General features: G+C 41.7%; 4 protein-coding genes across 4 annotated transcripts; 2 read left to right on the forward strand and 2 right to left on the reverse strand.

Annotated features, from left to right (window-relative positions):
* The first annotated feature begins 553 nt into the window (after window positions 1-553).
* badb (BCL2 associated agonist of cell death b) lies at window positions 554-6986 on the forward strand. The gene is made up of 4 exons (XM_080051744.1): window positions 554-707; window positions 1851-2000; window positions 2908-3128; window positions 3723-6986. The coding sequence occupies exons 1-4, from the start codon at window positions 701-703 to the stop codon at window positions 3861-3863; spliced, it is 519 nt and encodes a 172-aa protein (XP_079907870.1). The 5' UTR covers window positions 554-700; the 3' UTR covers window positions 3864-6986.
* Window positions 6987-7697: 711 nt separating this feature from the next.
* On the reverse strand, window positions 7698-11250 carry LOC307268933 (glyoxal reductase-like). The gene is made up of 6 exons (XM_080051743.1): window positions 11160-11250; window positions 10341-10646; window positions 9870-10015; window positions 9309-9448; window positions 8998-9156; window positions 7698-8672 (listed from the first exon to the last, which is right to left on the reverse strand). The coding sequence occupies exons 2-6, from the start codon at window positions 10595-10597 to the stop codon at window positions 8493-8495; spliced, it is 882 nt and encodes a 293-aa protein (XP_079907869.1). The 5' UTR covers window positions 10598-10646; window positions 11160-11250; the 3' UTR covers window positions 7698-8492.
* Window positions 11251-12038: 788 nt separating this feature from the next.
* Window positions 12039-15053, reverse strand: LOC307269241 (aldo-keto reductase-like). The gene is made up of 6 exons (XM_080052117.1): window positions 14882-15053; window positions 13872-14187; window positions 13451-13596; window positions 13088-13227; window positions 12803-12961; window positions 12039-12704 (listed from the first exon to the last, which is right to left on the reverse strand). Exons 1-6 carry the CDS (start codon window positions 14889-14891, stop codon window positions 12525-12527), a joined length of 951 nt encoding a protein of 316 aa, XP_079908243.1. The 5' UTR covers window positions 14892-15053; the 3' UTR covers window positions 12039-12524.
* Window positions 15054-15378: 325 nt separating this feature from the next.
* On the forward strand, window positions 15379-20428 carry majin (membrane anchored junction protein; the record flags this gene model as incomplete). Its single annotated transcript, XM_080052477.1, has 8 exons — window positions 15379-15437; window positions 15623-15730; window positions 16567-16612; window positions 16703-16778; window positions 16948-17058; window positions 17291-17319; window positions 18819-18900; window positions 20358-20428. Exons 1-8 carry the CDS (start codon window positions 15406-15408, stop codon window positions 20426-20428), a joined length of 555 nt encoding a protein of 184 aa, XP_079908603.1. The 5' UTR covers window positions 15379-15405.
* Between the last annotated feature and the right edge of the window lie 108 nt (window positions 20429-20536).

Raw genomic sequence — 20536 nt, forward strand, 5'->3', positions numbered from 1 at the left:
CCAACAGCCTATAGCCTACAGTAGGTCTAATTAGTTCCACCTATATAGCTAAAAGGCTTAATAAAGTAATCTCTAACTAAATAAATACGTCTTAAAAGGGCCATTCTGATGCATAATAAGTACGTTTACTTTTGAAAGTACATTGGGTTGACACAACCTTTGTAGACCTTTTATTTGTGCAATATTTTGAAACCATGTCTTTTTGCTTGTGGGGTAATGGAGTATTATCAAAGAGTAGCATAAGTGGGCTACATTTAACTCGACACCATTGAAAATGAGGGTCACCCCTCAATTGGTCTCTCGAGGATAAATAAAAGTTAAATGAAAATGAAAAGAAATTTAATAGTAAATGATCTGTAGGCCTATAGGACCCAACTACAGGTAGCAATGGAAATAGATGCATTGGAATACCAATCGCCTGCCCTAACCTCTGTCCGTATGAAATCCTGCTACGCCTCTACACTGAATAGTGCGGTAAACCGGTGAGAAAAACAAAGCCCCAGCCCAGTCCTAGCTCGCAACAGTGACGTCAGCGCGCAGCGACCATGCATTGACGCGCGGCGATTGGGTGAGCGCAGAGCTAAACTGTGTTGTAGTAGCCTACTGTAAGAAGACAGGACGCCGATAAGAAAAACAACAGCTGCGGCCACATGAGGCCAGCTAAAGACCCACTCGCACTTTCCGGGCTCACACTATAAACATGTCGGGTGAGGAAATCTATTTCAAAATCAAATTTGTATCAGGCTTTGTACGCTAATGTAGCCGCTCTGCAGCTTCCGCCCTCTAGGAAGTTTCTTTTGTCCTCTTCTTCAGTCAACAACAACAAAACAAGAGAGTCGGTGTGTGTGGACCCGGGAAGAAGGTGTTTTGGCTGTTTTAATAACAGTGTAACAACAAGTCGTTACTGATATCAAATATGTGTGTGTGTTGTCAGAACAGGTCGACTATCTCTCGGGTTGTTAACACTGAATACCTTTGGACTACTGGCTAATACAAGGGACAGCAACGCCTGATGGGTGTGTTTGATAGGGCCAGCATCAGCGTTACAATGGATGGTGCCATTTTATGATTCTTGGGATAATTGGCTAATGTGCTGTTTGACAGTAAAACGGTAGCTTATATGCCAAAGCAAAACCTTTTACACATTGCTCTTATTTATGATAGAGATATATGGGAACTAATGTTTTGGCCATTGTATCTGTGTGTTTTATATTTCCCCCAGACACTTTAAATGCAAGGCAACATTAGCAAGCTGTGGTCAACATTGGCATGCCATGACCATGTAGTTATGGACTGTGGTGAGGAAAAGCACAATGATACGTTTGTTGAAGCATTAGGGTTTATTTCAATAATAGCAACTTTAGATCTCCGCGGAGGGTCACTAGTTACAAGGAGTGACAAAGTTTTCTTAAAGTCATAACATATTTAAGGACATTTGCCTCCCAGGGGGGAGAGTAAGTTACAATGCGTACGAGAGAGGTAGACAGGTTTGAATATACATACTTAAGGAAGCTGGGTGGGGGAAGATGACTACATTACATTACAAGAGGAGGAGGAGACAGGTTGGGAGGCAGACAGGTTGAGATATACATTGATATTATAATCATGGGAGGGGCAGGCTGACCAGAGAACAGCAGGAGGCTGTCTGTAAAAGCAGTGTCCATTCAGATGTATATTCAGGCTGGGCTATTTTACCTCCACAGGACATTTCTGGTTTGGGGTTTTAATTCAAGATTCAAAAAGTGTATTTTTCATATGTATATTACATATATTACAGCAGCACTCCTTGGCAATGCAATTCGTACGCCTTGCTTTATCACTATGTCATTTTGTCTTGTATCTCTCTCCAGATGTCACGATGGCTGCAGAGTTCTCTATTTCCGACAGTGAGTCAGAGCCATCAGAGGAGATGGAGGAAGGAGAAAGCAGACAACCGTCAACTGGGGAAGAGCAGGCCTTTCAACGCCACAGCCTCACCCTACCTGAGCTCAGATTGACAGGTAGGACTACATTTAAAGGGATTGTGGGTAATTTAGTGTGGGGGAATTAAGCAAGTGGAGGGTTAAAAACTGGTACTGATTAACACTGTTATAGAAGATACCTCAGTACAGTACGGTTATACTTTAGATTGCTATACTTTCCAAAGTAGGTTTGAGCATCCTTCCAGATAATATCCTCCTCAGGATGGGATTCAAAAGTTAACTTGATGTATAACAACATTTACTTTGTTGATCCAAACTTAGATAAAGGCAAACACAGAAAACGGACTGTGAATGAATTTAGTTTTTTCTAGTTCTGCTCTGGCTTTCAGCAGTTCTATGCTCAAATATATTACTTAGTTATTCAAGATCCCTGAGTACTCCATCTTCAAGTGCAGTGTGTATCAGCGTCTCATATCATTATGCATATATTCAACAGGACAGTGATGTAATAGCTAAAACCCAAAACAACGGCAGCTTGTTGGCTCCTTATGAATGATATTCCCTGATCATAGCCAACTGAATCCAATTGTTGCTGCAATGCAGATTTTATACATGCGTAACGGAGTGATGAAAAACATTTGATGTACTTCACATCACTCTTTCATCAGTCTCTCCATCATATATTTGTCTATTTCCTTCCCTTTTTGCCTGCTATTTCTCTGCTTTTGTCGTTGGCATCATTTTACAGAAATGGGCTTTTCCGTGATTTACTTTGGGATGTCAAAAGAGATCCCATCGTTAGCGAGTTGGACTGTAAGCTAGGAGATCTATCTCAATTTAAAGCAGAAGCGAGGGATGTTATTTGTATTTTGTACTATTCATATTTAAATTCTTAATGAACCCTTCCCTGGTGTTTAACGATGATCTGACCCTGCTCCTGTGAAGCCTGACACTTCCTCTTCTCACCTTTGTTGCTCCATTGTAGGCAGCGGTCGAATCCGGCTGAACTCAGAGTCCCACGCTGCCACCGTCTCCAGAGACCAGGAGCTCCAGGCCAGGGGGGGGGAGGAGGCCGGCACGCCCACCGAAGGAGCTCCGTTCAGGGTACGATCCTTGTCGGCTCCCCCCGCCTTGTGGGCAGCCAAGAAGTACGGCCGGCAGCTCCGAAGAATGAGCGACGAGTTTGACAACCTGCTAGACAAAGGGGTGAGAGTGAGGATGAGGGGTTAGGGGGATGGAACATTATTTTTGGCATGATTTGTTTTTTGGGGGGTGGGGGTAAGGTGGGGAATGATATGGTTGAAATGAGTAAAGGTAGAATCAGTGATTCTGGAGAATGCTTGTTGTCAAAATCACTTTGTCAAAATCAGTGAATATCTCCTGATCATCCGCTACCTGTACTGTGTGTGTGTGTGCCGAAAAAGAAAATCTGGTGTTTACACACTACACAGCCTTGGCTCTGTAAACTAGCTACGACGGTCCCCTTTTGTTTACATACCAGTTAACAGAGTCAGGTAGTGTGTTAACACAAGATCATATTCAGCGTGCACACACAGTACGGATAGGTAGTGTATAGTGAGATGTTCACTGATTTTGTCAACACGTGTTCTCCACAATAGCTGACTCCACCTTTTATAAAGGCGGTAATACTGTCGGGGATCAATGAATGAAGTCCATGATCTAGTAATGCCCGGATCATACTATACAGAGTGACTTAATCCAGTAGGAGAATCATGAAAAACAGCATCCTGGTATAACTAGTGTATTGCTAACTTAACACTATGTCTGTACCTGGTGCAGGAAATGAGGAGGGTGAGGAGCGCTGGGAGCGCTGGCAAACAGATTCCCCACTCTAAGAGCTGGTGGAGCTACCTCTTCAGTCACCAGGAGACAGAGGGAGAGAACAATCACCACGACAACCACACGCACCGCAACGAGTAGGCAACCGGAGGGATGCAGGGGTTTGAGGAATGAAGGAGCGGATGGAGGGGGGAAAAAGGTGGACCGGGCAAGCCAAAAGAACAACAGATGAGGACAATGACACATGCTGAGAAGGGACTGAAGAAAAAGGTTGGGCGTGATCAAAAAAGATCCCAAAACACAAAAGGCATGGCTAAGTGTCCCATCCTAGTCATGTCAAATTTTTGTATACGTCATTGGTAACTGCGTTTGAATAATTAGTTTTTTCGCGTGTTTGTGTTGGTCGTGATGGTAAAGATATTGTTGGGGCATTCTACTGTGAAAGGGTTTGAGTCAAGTATGAGGATATGAAGACTGTTATCTGAACCCCATAGAACGGATAACACCATGGACCAAGAGAGGATGCTTTTTTGGAAACACAAAAAAGTACAAGTATAATAAGAGGAGATTTTTATAGAGGTTAGAAGATGCTTACCAATTTAGCTGTCTCTCCCATCAACACTATGCAATATACTGTAGATGGAGAGATAAATGTACTGGAATCAAAACCCGCGAGGCCCACCTTGAATGCTGTTAGAATGTCCTGTTACGTGTGTTGGTAATGCTAAGGTTTTGTGCTCAAGAAGCACACACTCAAGGGGATCACTGTAATTGTGTGCCAAACTAATCAGCAGGCAACAGAGGGAAAGCGACTGTGGCTCAGTTGGTAGAGCGGGTCGGCTGATGATCAAAGGGTTGGAGGTTCGATCCCCGCCCTGCCACCTGTGTCATGGTTGTTGTGTCCTTGGGCAAGACACTTCACCCACCTTGCCTCGTGTGAATGTCGATAGTTAGCCTGCTATCGGTGTATGAATGTGTGTGTGAATGGTAACGTGGGAAAAGGAAAACAGGTCTCCCTTGTAAAAGAGTTTTCGGTCTCAATGGGATTTACCTGTATAAATAAAGGTTAAAAAATAAAATAAAAAAAAAAGAGTGTAAAAAGGAAGGATTTCTAAAAGTATTCAACTCGGGGCCTTTACTCAGCTTTCTGTTCTGCCAGTACCATTGAAACAACTCGACTATCACCAACTGCTTTATACCTTCAAATCTTTATCAAAAGAAAGTACAATCTCGTACAAGGACAATCTCTGACGATGCAGAAATAATATCTTTTGTAAAACTTCAGGGTTAGATAGATTATATCGGAAGAATATGACATTAAACATACGTATAAAAAAGCACAAACCAATATGAATCTATCTTTTTAAAAGCCTTGAATGAGCAAAAAAAAAAAAAAAGACAAGACTGTGGAATTTTTACGTGTAAATATTTTGTTAATATTTTATTAAATGGCAAGGGTGGAGGTTAGGGGGCTGGAATTTAACTTTACAAGTTTCTGCTTTTAAAAGGTTGCCATGCTATCTAATGAGTTTGGCCATCCTAGCAATAGGCAGTGTACAATCCATGGCTGTTGTGGTAAATGTTATGTGCGTATTTAAAGATGTGGGCAGGGATGAATTGGGAAGAAGAAGAAGAAACTGCTGTAATAGGAGCCGACACACTAGCCTTTGGCCCCATTTACTCAGTACCCAGTGCACATGCAGAATGGATTCAGACAGTGCACACACAGGTGAAAGGGATTTGAACTTGGTTTTTTTTCTAACTATTTGCAAATGTTGCTGGGTTTTGTAAAATGCAGGTTGTTCACTCTCATCTGCATTGGGATGTGAATATAATGGGATCTTAACCCATCGAGCCTCAGGTCTAGGAGTGCTGATCGGGTGCTATCTATGTATTATATTCATGAATATTTGGGGATTATTGTGCACATACTACACACAATGAATGATTATAAACTAAGATCAGCACTTCTACACAGCTTGGCGCATATGATTAGGCTATCTGTGACTTGATTATCAATGTGTGATTATTGGAAATGGTAATGGATTTGTTCTACTTGTGTCTTATTCTCTTCCTCTCGACTTGTAGGGTTGGGTTGTGAAGTGCTCCGTTGTGCAGGCTAAGGGGGCTGCTTTTTCTATCGTCTTTAAACTGAAGCTTTTGCTCCGCCTTTTAAAAAAATATATATATATAGCTTTTCCTAAACTCAGTTAAGGAACCGTTGTAATCAGAATTCTAGACAATCTGAATTTGGTAACATGCATCACCCTGACTGTGTAAGATGAATTGAGTGAAACGTTCCGGTGACCCTTTACATTGAATAAATATCCGTTATAAAGCCCAGACAACACAGTAAAGACAGTTAGACAATGCTGTCACATTTACTCCTCGGAGAAGAAGTAACTCCGCCATTTTATGATATCACATTTCCCGCACATACTAAATCAGGAAGTAATTGCTTTCCAAACACAGTGTTTTACATTTGAACAAGGGACTCGTAGGAGTTGTAGACCTGGACCTGTACTTTGACCCAAGTCCAATCAGCTGGCAGAGAATAAGGACATGGTGTTAAGAGCTTGGGGCCAGATATGAATGCTTTACTCACTGCCTTTTAACATGCTGTAGCCTGTGTTGTGACAATGAACAGCCAGCCTTGTCTGTTTACCCAAATACCGCCTTAAACTTTACAGCTCGCTGTCGCTTCTTACGCTCAAGAAATAAATGAAAAAGCACAATACTGTGGAGGTGTGGAGCTGACTCTAATTTTGATCGTAAAGGCCTTTTTAGAAGAAGTCGTGACACACCCTGAGGAAAAATCTGACTGGACACCTGGAGTTTTGGAACCATACTTGATATTACTTGAATCTGGTGTGTTGAGAAAATTGAATTTTACTATTTCACTTTTTTTTATTTTTTTTTATTCCTTCTAATTTTTTAATGACTTTTGTAAATGTTGTTTCTCTACAGCTGTGAAACTTTTTGTATATACTGCCCTGAATAAATAAACATTTTAAGAGTGGTTTTGGAGTGAATCTTTTTTTGTGAGTTTTTAGACTTTTAATTAAAGCGACTCTTACCTTTGGTGCATTTTTACACTTTTTTTGGATTAGGTTAAAATGGTATTAATAAGGTAATTACACTCTAAAATATAAGACAGACCCACCAGGAGTAAAAACAAACAATGATTTCAATCTCATAATATTATGAAAAATATATATAAAATTCAACCAATCAAATCGTTCGGACCGAACGATTTGATTGGCCGACAGACCTGTCTGTTTGCGGTCTGCTTCTGTATTGCGCATTCTCAACTAGAGGGTTTGTTTTGATTCCACGGCAGACAGTAGCGACCATTATAGAAAAGGCCCCAACGTTCATAAGTTACAGTGTTGTTAGTTCTTACAGTGTGTTAAAATGTGTTTTGTTCAGTGTGGATAGCAGTCAGTTAGGGCCGTGACGTCAGTCGGACAGAGAGCCTGTTTAGTTTCCGTTCTCTTCTCCCTCGGTCAGATGTGTGAGCGTTGCCGCAGTAAGCGATCATTCCACATGGAAACGTGTTTATCTGAGTTTAAATGTGAATCACCCGTGTGTGAGTATGTACATGCAGTCCCGATCGCTGTTATAATATAGTTTGCATATGATTCGCGGGTCGCAACAGCTGTTGTAACGTCTCCTCACGAGCGGAGTTTAAACCTTTGTTCTTTTCCCGCAATCTATATGCGACTGTGCCTGTGAAAGAAGGAAAATAAAGAGCGGATAAAACCCTACTCCTCCTCTCCTAGTCTCATGCTTATAGTCTGACGCCTTTGGCCATAAGTGGTATTCTGGCCGACACCTCTGAAGTGAAACCAGTGATACAAGCATGGAACGAGGGTGTGGGGGCATTGGAGGGAGGTGGGATGGTATGATAGTGCTGTAATTCTCAATTGCAGCATGGGTGTGGGTCCCTTTAATAGACAAATAAAATAGAAAATCTGGAACACAAAAGCCATAACTTTACTTTAAAATAGTAAGACAGTGCGAGACAACAAATAATGTGGGACTAGTAATAAAATGGTGGTGTGGGGGGAAACTTGTAAGACGTCCCCTGCTGATGGGCCAGCCAGCCTGACTATACATCTGAATAAACACACTGTCCATGCAGACAGCCCCCTACGGTTTCTCTGGTCAGCCTGCCCCTCCCATGTTTACAATATCAATGTATGCATATTGAACTGTCTGCCTCTCAGCCCGTCTCTCCTCTAACCCCACTGTAATGTAATTTAGCCGTCTCCCCCCTGTGGAGCAAATGTGTCTTAAATATGTGACTATTTTAAGGAACCGGTGTCAATCTTAGCAAGATACCCTCTTGTATATGGCCACTAGTGACCCCTACGGAGGAACCCTTGCTATTTGAAATAAACTGCTTTTTATCACGACAGTGGCACATTTAGAGAGTCAGCGTTTCATGGGACATGGGTCACAATAAATAGATCCACTTTTTGGCCAGTGTGATCAAAGTGTTTCTTACTGGTTGTATCTTAGTACTGTCACAGATATTAGTACATATACTGTACCTAATTCCTCAGTTAATGATCTCAGTGCATTTGTTTTATGACATCTGCTGGCAACAAAGAAAAACAAATAAGCTAAGCTGTCTGTGTCTAAACTCTAATTTCCAACTTTACCTGCTGGTGGTTTCCCAGCATTGCATTACTGCCAGTCAGAGCCGACTATCAGCAGCATCAAAGAGGCACCATGGCAGACAATGTTTGTTCCACTAGTGCTCTTTTAAACCACTTGAGATGGATCCCAGCAGTACTTGTGCCCACAGTCCATAGCTGACAGTTTGTCCATATCTGTGTCACTCAGTTTGAAGTCAAAAATCTTGGCATTGTCCTTTATTCTGTCTGGATTTGATGACTTGGGGAGAACTGGGACGCCCTGCTGTACAGCCCAGCGCAATAGAACCTGGAGGAACAAAAGACTTCAGTGATTGTGACAACACAACATGGTATTGGCTGTGCGGTTGAGGGCAGCCACAAAAAGATTGATCAAGATGCTTTGTGTGTGGGTGTGTGTGTTACAGTTTTTGCATTTTGTTGTTTTAGTTTAACAAGCTTGTCTAAATATGCACGCAGGTTTTATTGTAGATCATTAAAACGGTCTGTGGGAGAACCACTTTTTGTGTATCACCATCACCACGTGTTTGTAAACGGCTTTCCCTTATGTGTTTTCTTTTTTGTTGATGGAATGCCACTACAACATTATCAAGGTGCTCTTTGTGTGTGTTTACCTGTGCAGTTGTGCATTCACAGTTCTTTGCCACCTCTGTGACCACCGGGTCAGTGAGCAGCTCTCCTTTCCCCAAGGAGGAGTAGGCTTGAAAACACACTCCATACTCCTCACACACACTCCTCAGCTCTGTCTGGCCGAGTTGTGGGTGAAATTCTACCTGTGGGAGGCGGGGGGGGGGGGGGGGGGGAGAGAAAAACACCATCTGCATTGGGCCTTTCAATAGCATAAACCAGTTGTTGTTTTTTACAATTGTAAACTACTATGTATATTTTATGTAGTCTATCTGCCTTTTACTCTAATGTATTATACCTGCAGCAGTGCAGGAGGGATCTTGCAGCTCTGCATCAGTTCTCTCATGTGTGCTGGTGTGTAGTTGGAAACTCCGATGGCCCTCAGCTTCCCCTGGGCATGCAGCTGCTCCAGTGAGGCCCAACTCTGAGCTCTGTTACCTGGAATACAATATTCAATAGGACCTTGTCATCATCACTGTTACTCAAATACAACTACATTGTGGAGGACTGAAGTCAGCTTGAATCTGATCACTTCATTGGTGGAGTATTTTTTTAATAAAACACCAAATGAAAAAACACACACTTAACATTTAGACAAAAAAAACAAGTGAACCCATTGTTACTTGTAAGTATGCACAATTCAACCATATAGTGTGTTCTGATCTGCTGATCAAAGTCATATATAATAAACCAAATATACATTGTGTAAACTTATCACACACATTTGTTTTCCTGCATTGGCATATTCATGCCAATGGTTTCCTTGCCTCTCCGTGCACTGTATGCATTTGTTATCTTTGTCATTCTGTACATTTTAAATTGTGCAAATATTTAAAAAAAAAACTTTACCCGACTTTACCTGGGTTGTGTTGGTCAGCCACTACCAGACCCTGTGTGCCAGGCCAGTGGATCAGATAGAGGTCAATGTAACCCAGGTCCAGCTGAGACAAGCTGTGGAGGGCTCCTTCCATGGCTCTCTCACCCTGATCCTTTGGGCCCAGCTTACTGCAGGGGGGAAAGAGAGAGAGAGATGGGGGATGTTAGGAATTGTACACTTTGCCTTTAATAGTGGAACTTAACTCAGCTTCAGTGCGGCCCCCCATACAGTCTGGGAGAACAAAAAGTCATGAGATGTGCACATGACACCAAAGCCAGTCCATGCATGCACTGTTCTTTTCTACTAAGCTACAACTATCAGATGAAGAAAACATTTGAAAGATAATTACTAAGAGGATATTAAGTTTCACATTATAAAACAAGTATCTGTATCTTCCAGCTGCATTTTTCTTTCACCAAGTGACTGACATGGTGACTGGATTATGCCCATCACCTGGTTATGAATACGTCCTCTCTGGTTAAGCCATGATTAGGCAGGAGCTCCTTCAGGGCTCGGCCCACGTCAGCTTCATTCCGATACACGGCTGCAGAGTCAAAGGCCCGGTAACCAGCGACTAGTGCCGCATCCACAGCCTGAAAGACATCTCCAGGACCCACCAGCTTGTAGGTCCCAAAACCCAGGATGGGCATCTGAACCCCCGTATTCAGGAGGACAGAGGGGGTAGAGGAGGAGGAGGATGAGGAGGACATCTTAACTGAAAGGCAATTTTTTCTTTGTACCTCGCTTGGACTGTTTTGTCTATCCAGCACCGTTACAGTAAAGAGGGAGAGAGAGGGAGAGGAGTGAGAAATAAATGGGCAATTTAGAGTAGTAAATATGAATGCAGTATTATGGGAAGCGGTACAACTGCACTATGTGAAGAGGTACAACTGCACTATGTGAAGAAGGGGTCCTCCACTAAGTTCATTACAGGGTTAGGTCATATGTTAAAAATGTCATAATGCAGCTTTAAGTATGAATAATATTAGCCTTCAATTATGCACTGAAACACTGTGGCAGTGTCTGAAATGTGTAACACCAAAATTAACCTACAATGATGCTGTTTTAGAACATTGAAACGCCACAATGCAGCTTCATAATGTTACAATTTGCAGAAATGCAGTTTGAGCACATGTGGACGTCACAATATATGAGAACAAACACTCCTAAAGTTCAAAAATGATATTAGAACATATAATGTGATTTTTTACAAAGGGTGGAATGCCATTGAATAAGGTTGACAGCGTTAAAATACCAACATCTTCATCTCACCGTTTGGGTCCTTTAAGCTGAGATATTTTGAGTTGCAGTGGATAAATAGGGAACGTCCTGTCACCTATTCACACATGAAGAAAAGTGTAAATTAAAAGAAATGAGAGGAATAAAAAAGGGGGATACTTCACGTTATCTCTGACTGTAATTATTGTACAGTGCTGAATGTTTACAACTAGGCTACTCCTTTCAGCTGCACGTGGTCAGCTGACTCATGTCATGTGACTGTTTGGGCGGTTTTCGATTGGCAACTGCTCTGACGCCGCTGATTGGAAGAAGACCTAGCCAATAAATGAAGGGCAAGCGCGAAAGGTTTGATTGACAGCAAAGACATGTACAGAAAGATTGACAGTCACTGTTTTAACTATTTGCATCCTGCTGCTAGTATCTTGTTTTCCGTAGGTATAGTATAAGAGTTCATTAAAGAGCGCAAGATAGGCCTAAGCATCTCCTCATTTGTGAATGACTAGTCATGGTGTATGCAGTTCTGAATAAATCATTTAAAAGGGAGATATGAAGTGGGTCTCTTGCGTGAGTCTTTAAAAAATCAAAGTAGGCCTATACAGTAAATGTTTTATTTCCATGTTAATTTATGGTGATTAATCAACAACCATAATTAAAAGGCCATAACATGTAACAGTGTAATCAAAGAGGCAACAAAGAATATGAAATTACAGTAACTTAGTAGTAAACCTAGGCCTATATTTACCTTTTTAATCTTGAAAAGGTAAATATAATCTTGATGAATTTCTTTGTAAAATGCTTTGGTTTGTGCTACTGGCAAAATAGAATAAGTATAGACCAGAAGGCCCTTTTGAACATGTGATTGTGGATTTCATTAAACTCATTATATCATTATTGCCTCTTTCAAAGCGGGAGAATGCATATGGTACACATTACGATTGTCTTGCTCTTAGAAGATGGAGAGAGCACACAGTGGTATAACTTTAGTATGCAGCAAGAAGCATCAAACTGACAAGGGGATATGAAGGTGGTTTTGTTATTTAGTAAAAGGACAAATTGAATAGAACCTAAATTAGACAAAATGTCTTTACTACAATCATCAATACATTATTGGCCCAGTGCATTTGTTTTGTTCAGTCTCCTGGCAACACAGAAAAACAAATCAACTGAGCTGTCTGGTGGTGGTTTTCCACCACTACAGTACATTACATTTCATTTAGCTCATTTATACAAAGCGACTTCCAATAAGTGCATTCAACCATAAAGGTACAAACTCACAACAGCAAAAATCATGCAGGTACATTAGCTTCATATTATTACTGATAACTGCCAGTCAGAGCCGACTATCAGCAGCATCAAGGAGGCACCATGGCAGACAATGTTTGTTCCACTTGTGCTCTTTCAAACCACTTGTGCTGAATCCCGACAGAACTTGTGCCCACAGTCCATAGCTGACAGTCTACCCATGTCTGTGTCACTCAACGTAAAATCAAAAATCTTAGCATTGTCCTTTATTCTGTCTGGATTTGAGGACTTGGGGAGAACTGGGACGCCCTGCTGTACAGACCAGCGCAATAGAACCTGGAGGGGAACAAAACAAAGTGTTATTTATTGATGATTGGGTTGATGAGGTTGGTCACAAAAAGACACTCTTCAAGGTGCTCTTTGTGTGTGTTTACCTGTGCAGTTGTGCGTTCACAGTTCTTTGCCACCTCTGTGACAATGGGGTCAGTGACCAGCCCTCCTTTCCCCAAGGAGGAGTAGGCTTGAAAACACACTCCATACTCCTCACACACACTCCTCAGCTCTGTCTGGCAGAACTGTGGGTGAAACTCTACCTGAAGAAAAACAAGAAAACACCATGTGCATTGGCTCTTGTAAAAACTGAGTGCATTAAACACTATAATTTGCAATTATGTATATTATGCCATCTATCTGCCTTTCACTCTAATGCATTATTATACCTGCAGCAGTGCAGGAGGGATCTTGCAGCTCTGCATCAGTTCTCTCATGTGTGCTGGTGTGTAGTTGGAAACTCCAATGGCCCTCAGCTTCCCCTGGGCATGCAGCTGCTCCAGTGAGGCCCAACTCTGAGCTCTGTTACCTGGAATACAATATTCAATAGGACCTTGTCACCGTTACTGAAATACAACTGAATTGTGCAGGAGGAAAGTCAGAATCCTGAATAAGAGGAATATTTATGTATTAAACACTTGATACAGATGGGCAAAGTGAAGAGTTACTTCAAATTATTGCCATTTATCTTTCACATAAAAGGTTAATGCATGCCACACAGTTGTTTCCAGTGATAAGTCTAAACTTTTTACCAGGATTGCGTTTGTCGTCCACTTCCAGACCCTTTGTGCCAGGCCAGTGGATCAGATAGAGGTCAATGTAACCCAGGTCCAGCTGAGACAAGCTGTGGAGGGCTCCTTCCATGGCTCTCTCACCCTGGTCCTCCGGGCTCAGCTTACTGCAGGGAGGAAAGAGAGAGGGGAGGGTTGTTAGGATTTGTACTGTTTGCTCTTGAGAGTCACACTTGACTTAACTTCAGTGCTTCCATAAAGTCTCTAAGAGTCAAGAGTCACGAGATGTGCATGTGACACCAATGGCAGTAAAGGCATTGTACATTTCTACTCAGCTACAACTATCCGATAATCTAAAGAATTTGAAATATTCAATATGTTTATCTTCCATCTGCGTTCCACCAAGTGACTGACATGCCTTGCTCTGGGTTATGCCCATCACCTGGTTATGAATATGTCCTCTCTGGTTAAGCCATGTTTAGGCAGGAGCTCCTTCAGGGCTCGGCCCACGTCAGCCTCATTCCCGTAGACAGCTGCGGTGTCAAAAGCCCGGTAACCAGCGACCAGTGCTGCGTCCACAGCTCGGCAGACATCTTCAGGAAGCAACAACTTGTAGGTCCCCAAACCCAGGATGGGCATCTGAACCCCCGTATTCAGGAGGACAGAGGGGGTAGAGGAGGAGGAGGAGGACATCTTAACTGAAAGGCACTTGTTTTCTTTATTTGTACCCCGTTTGGACTGTTTGGTTCTATCCAGCACTGTGACAATAAAGAGGGAGAGAGAGCTGAAGTCAATCAGTTTCAGACAATGTTTTTATGCAGGTTTTCCCACGACCTGCTTCCACCAGCTTTTATTACAGGGGAAGTTCAAATGTAGCTCATTGGAACCAATTGTGTTATGATGCGGTGTTAAACCAGTGAAACGTCACTAACTGCAAATACAACAAGTGTTGACACGATGAGATGTCACAATGCAGTTAAGTAGGTGTGTGTGTGACAGTGTGAAAACAATTTCAAACATTGTACATAAATACTTTCAGAATGCAGGAACCTCAAAATGCAGCTCTACAATTTGTAGCAGATGACATTGGAAAGCCTGAATGTAGCATAGGTCACAAACAATGCACCTACAAACTTGAACATACCCCAGGCCAGGGCATCTACATAAGTCCAGCAAGGCTTTTCAATATGCAGTCCAAATCATAGCACCAACTGCAGGTAGTGGCATTACACACACACACACACACACACATTAGCAAAGAGTTGAATCATTCACAATGAAACAACAATGATGCTGCAATGTAAGCAGACCGGAACGCGAAATCTATGAATCAGTATTTACTATGTATTAAGTAAGACCTTTAACGTCAATCACATCTAGCCTACATAAGCGAACTGGGTGGGAACACCATCAAAAAAGGCTGCCACTGTTAAAAGAAGACATGAATCTCACCTTGGGGCATTCAGTTGAATAACTTGAGGTTTAAGTGTATTTTAAGGCAGAGAGGCTGTTCCGAATTCCCTCTCTAGGAAAATGTGTCAATGACAGGAACTGTCACGAGCAAAATAAAGTCTATCGCCGCTTTATATTAACTTTTAACCTTTGAGAGATGAATGTTTACAAATTCTCCTCTCTGCCACACGTGGTCTGCTACCATTCATGTCATGTGACACATTGGGTGGCTTTACTATTGGCGGTTACCCGACAGCATAGTGACAGCTGCCCTGACGCCGCTGATTGGAGGAAGACTGAGCCAATCAAATGAGGTCAAGCGAGCAGAAGGCGGGAATTCAACCTGCTGTCCAGCGAATCGCTAGCCGAGCCCAGCGTTTGATAGACACTCACGGTTTTCACCATTGACAAGTTCAACCTGACGGAGGTGAAGAAGATACTTACCAATCTCATACGCGCCATTTCCTTTAGACAATACGGTAAATTTACGAGTGAACGACAGAGGGAGACAGAGAAAACCAAGAATGTGTGACAGCTTTTACATAGGCCAAGTCAAGTAAGTTATAGCTTACTATATGAAATGTTTCCTAGCTAGCTAGCTGAACCCTTTCAACCAATGTCAGTGATGTTGCCATTTTATGTAAATTGGCCCTGTGAACCAGCAGTCCACCAATTAATAAATAATAATTGATAAAAAGTTATCAATTTTTTCCCTTGTTTTTTCAACCCAAACCACTTCAGGCAAGTCATGTCACCGCAGGCCTTCTCCTTCCCTTTCCCTGAAACGCGCTTCTTCAGGGCTGGACGTTTAATATACAAGTTCAAGATACGATGGGGCAGCAGCTACAGGCAAGACAGACAGTGTTCTGTTACACATTCACAGCCTCACTATTACACTTTATTTCCATTCTTCCCTGCATCCAGTGTCCTGCCTTTTGGTAAGAGCAAAAGTATAAAATAAGTAGGCTTTTTTACCCTGTGGCCAAACCTGAGACAATTCCAGTTGAAAAAGCTACTACACCATCAAAAGTTTGAGGAAAAAATGGAAAATTCTTTGAGACCACACTTAAAAACAGAGAATCAACTGTGGAATATAGAGCAACTAAGGATGTGAGAAATGTATTTCTGGCAACTTTTTTCTTTTTTTATTATTTTTTAGATCTGTTCCCCAATTTAAGTTCCTTCTCTTTCTGTTTTTCCTAAAGATTCAATTCATCAAAGCGTCACAAATTGTCTTTTGAACACTACTGCCTCTAATGGCTTTAGTATGCTCTGATGCGTCTCACCTAAGCTCTTCCATACAATTAGGGGCCCCACAGGATTGCGGTTAACATCCTTAAATCAGTGTCCCAACTGATCCTGGAATGCCTTCAGTTCAAGCCATTTTTTCCTTGTGACTGACGAAGACTATTTGTATTGAATTTACACCTAATCTGTGTGAAACTGGCGGCTCTGCAGCTATATATTATTCCTACTGTTTAACATTAACGCTCAACAGTCAAAAGCCTTTCATTCATGTACTGCATCAGCAAAGGGCATTCATTCACTGATGTGTAAACTGCTGTAAACTGTGCTCAGCTTTATGGCATTTAATAAAAGTCCCCAAAATACTGGTGACAACATATTTTAAGATACAAATATGTGGTGAACATGTTGTAATGTGTGTATCATATATCTTTCATCAGTGGGCAGGAGGTTATGGGAGAGAGAGGTTTTAAGCAAGACCAGGAGGTAATTATGGACACATTCAAATCTTGTGTCGTGTTGTTGTCACTGTCATTCACAGTTTTATTCTTTATAAAATAAATTGTGTTCTTTCAGAAAATAGTAAGAACTGTCCTGGGCAACCTGGACAGTCTCCAACCCTTCTCCAGCGCCCACTTCAACGTCTTCCCTTGTATCCTTGTACAGTGAAGTCTTTCAGTTTATTGCCCTCCAAATGTGGATTGGATACTGCAGAATACAGATTTAAGATCACAACACACTCAATTGTCTGCTTGCATTGCACACATCAAAATGCATGTCTCCAAGAAGCTCCACTGTATTTTGTTAACTGTAACTACCAGATAAGAAGCAGTGGGAGGGAGCGTCTAAAATGATGTGCGAACACTGCGAGAAGAATCTTGAAGCCTACCCGTATATTCTCACCCTCTACCTGGAGAAAAACATGAAGAATGGTGAGGATCAACACAAGAATAGCCTCTATAGCTTATCCAGGTGTTGTGATGACAAATTACTTTGTTGTGTGTTTTTCTGTGTAAAACATTTTTCAAGCCTTGTTGTATTATAATACAAGCTTCTTATCTTAAAGCTCCTGTTAGCGAGCAGTGGCTGTGTGGTAAAGAACAGACACATAGAAACAGTACTATTCACACTCTTAGTGTCTCCCATCTGTTCATCTTGTTTCAGGGGAGCAAGCTGAGGAGAAAGAGAACACAGTGAGTTGTCCTTGTGTTACTCACATAAAATAAAGTAAGAATACATACAGGCAAGAGGGTTCAGGTTTGACCATCAACCTGTCCTGTCTGATATGATTCAATGAAAGAAAAAGAGAGGAACTCTACGTTCATTATTAAGGCTGTAGTTTGCCGTGTTGTTCTATAGCTCTGCATTGCATGACACTGTATATAGCCAATATTTTGCCATCACACGTGTGTACTTTATAGAGAGTTGCAAATGGTGGATATAAACACAATGTACACCTTACAATATAACACTGTGCAGTGCAAAGAGTTGAATCATTCTTCACTTTTCTGACAGTGTCAATAAAAACGTGTCTTTACCTACTACTTCCCAAAGGTAGAATGTGTTGCGGGGTTGTTGTATGACATTGTTATATGTGAACAAATGATACAGTACACACACACACACACCCAGACAGTATACAACTGTGTTATTTCTAGGGGGAAAATGCACAGCAATCCGTCTCAATTTGTGAGCCCCTGTCAAAGCGCTGTAAAGGAGGTTCACCACTAGAGGAGGCCATACTACAGGACTCCGAGGCTGAAAGCGACAACGCTTCTACAGATGGGTGAGTGCTCTCTTTACTACTGACAAGCTCATCTATACTGTTGTTTTTATTTAATGTGTGTCTGGCTTTGTAGGAAACATATTTTACCAAAGGCAATACAACATTCTCTCCCCTAGGTTGCGGTGATATTACAACATAAAACCATTAGACAGGTTACAGTTTCACAATACCATTTATAGGGATACATATCTCTCTCTATTTTAATATCTGTGTGTTTACTGCCGTCTTGGGCATGTGTTGCAGACTGGACTGTTTTATGATGAAATTGGGTTTTTGCGTTGTTTTTGCATTTAAAAAGCAGACATCCCTATGTGGTAATCAATCCTAATTTTTGAGCAATTAGGCATAAAGCAAGTGTTGGGCAGATAAATTGTTCTCCATCAGTAATATATAGTGATCTCAGTATCATGATAGTGTTGATGACAAGGCTTTTTTTGGTATGACTTTTGTTATCGAGGAAATAAAGCAGCCATTTTCGGCTTCCCCTTGGATAACAGCGTGCTGTGTAAGGTGTATTGACACAATTAGGCAGGGTTAAATTGATTTGCAAAGCTGTCATTGCTTGTTTTCTTTATAGTTTTTTTTATAAAATCAGTAAGACATGCATTCTGACAACTGCCCTGATCTCTCACACACACACATACACACACCCACACACACGCTCCAGTGGTTCTTGCAGTTATGAAACAGAAAAGAGGCGATCAGGCGCCACCTCAATTACACTGACAGTCAGATCAGTGGGGCGAAATTTATTATTTAAAAATGCACTCACACACACACACACACACACAAGCTCCTGTCTTCCACCTAGTTTGCATTAACCTCAAACAGAATTGTCTCAATTATGTGAACTGGAGGAGCACACACTCAGATGCACAAACTGTGTAAACATCCTGCAAATAGCAGGGCCTGGAGCATCACTACCAGTCCACAGGAAACTCCTCTTCACTGAGCGACTCTCACCAAATTATATTCACCACATTGACCAGTACACATAATCACACACAGGTACAAGTTCACACACACACCGTTGGCAGCATAGCATCGGTCCTTTCCATTCTTAGAAGCTTCTCATACACTGATTCTTCGTGTGTGTGTGTGTGTGTGTGTGTGTGTGTGTGTGTGTGTGTGTGTGTGTGTGTGTGTGTGTGTCTACAATGATGCCCTGGAGAGACAGATGGTGTGTTTTTGTGTTAAACCTGCTGGAAAAATAGGAACAGTCATAGAATGAGTTCCAAAGAACAAGTGTGGACACAGAACGGACAGAAAGTGACAGCTGTCTTATTTGTTCTCGACACGTTTGGTTTCTGTTCTGCTGTTCTTGACTGTGCAAAAGAAAATTATATTCTCCACAAAATGGAGACGCAGTACATTTCTTCAACGATATTTGTGTGTGATCTATTTTATCGATCGAAAAGTGTTTTTTTTTAACGATTTTGTAAAGTTGTTGTTGACTGATTGTAGAGTGAAGTTGGGCGGCTGTGGTGAGGTCGGTAGGGCGGTCGACCCTCAACTACAGGGTCGTTGGTTCGATCCCCCGTCCCCCAGCCACATGTCGAAGTGTCCCTGAGCAAGACACTGAACCCTACATTGCTATCAGTGTGTGTGGGAATGGGAACAGGTCTACCTTGTAAAATAGTCTCTGGTCTCAATGGGATTTACCTGTATAAATAAAGGTTAAAAAAAAGGTTAAAAGAAAAACGGTTGAAGACAGAAATCTCTCTGAGTTGAGTTTGCTCTGATCTTTTGAGGCCTTTTTCTGAAGTGTGTCTCATCATCCAGAAACTGAAGTCACATATTGTTGTATGTTTGCCTGCAACCTTGGTGCTCAGGGCCCTTCTCTTTGGTGGATTCAGTTGAGTGGTGTCAAGGGCCTTCAGCCTGATGACCGGACACTCTATTGCTTTTTATTTCTCACAAAATTGTCATAGCCTGATAGTAAACAAAAGGTGTCTAAACAAAGGGGGCCCACCGTAGCTAGCAACATGCCCGTTTAGAGACCCCAAGGCTGTGTATCGACACTGTATTTCTTTTCTGCGCACGCACAGTACGGACAGGTAGCAGATTGTAAGGAGATATTCACTGATTTTGACAAAAAGTGAATTTGACAACAATGACTCCACCTTAAATGACCAAAACTGAGATTTTCAAGCATCGTCCTCTTTCCTTTTATCTTGCGTTACTCTTATCATTTCCAAAAGAGCAGCCTTGTCCACTGAATGTGTGTTTTCAATATAACTATTAGTATTGTGTCTCTGGCTAGTCCAAGACTCAGAATAAGTAGGACTGTTTATGGTTATCATTGTTCTCTCATGGCCATAATAAACCATGTCAAGAACAAAACTTACAGTAAAGAACGTCACTCATATGTATAAAGGGGATACATGTTTCAACAGCTAATGTTTTGTTAATGTAAAACTAAACTTGGCTCTGTCCATCTTTCAGCAGGCTCTATGAGGACCATCGACATGCAAGGGGAGATGTCAGGGAAGATCAGGCACATGCTGACAAGGTGATTCTTTCCATTTTTTTCATTCACTAATCACATTTTAAACTGGTATCTGACTGTCATAACGGGCCACAGACTTTTAAAATTCATTATTTCCAAGAATTCATCTTCCAAT

The sequence above is a fragment of the Ammodytes marinus genome, assembly GCF_949987685.1.
Source record: "Ammodytes marinus genome assembly, chromosome: 23".
In the NCBI taxonomy this organism is placed as follows: domain Eukaryota; kingdom Metazoa; phylum Chordata; class Actinopteri; order Uranoscopiformes; family Ammodytidae; genus Ammodytes; species Ammodytes marinus.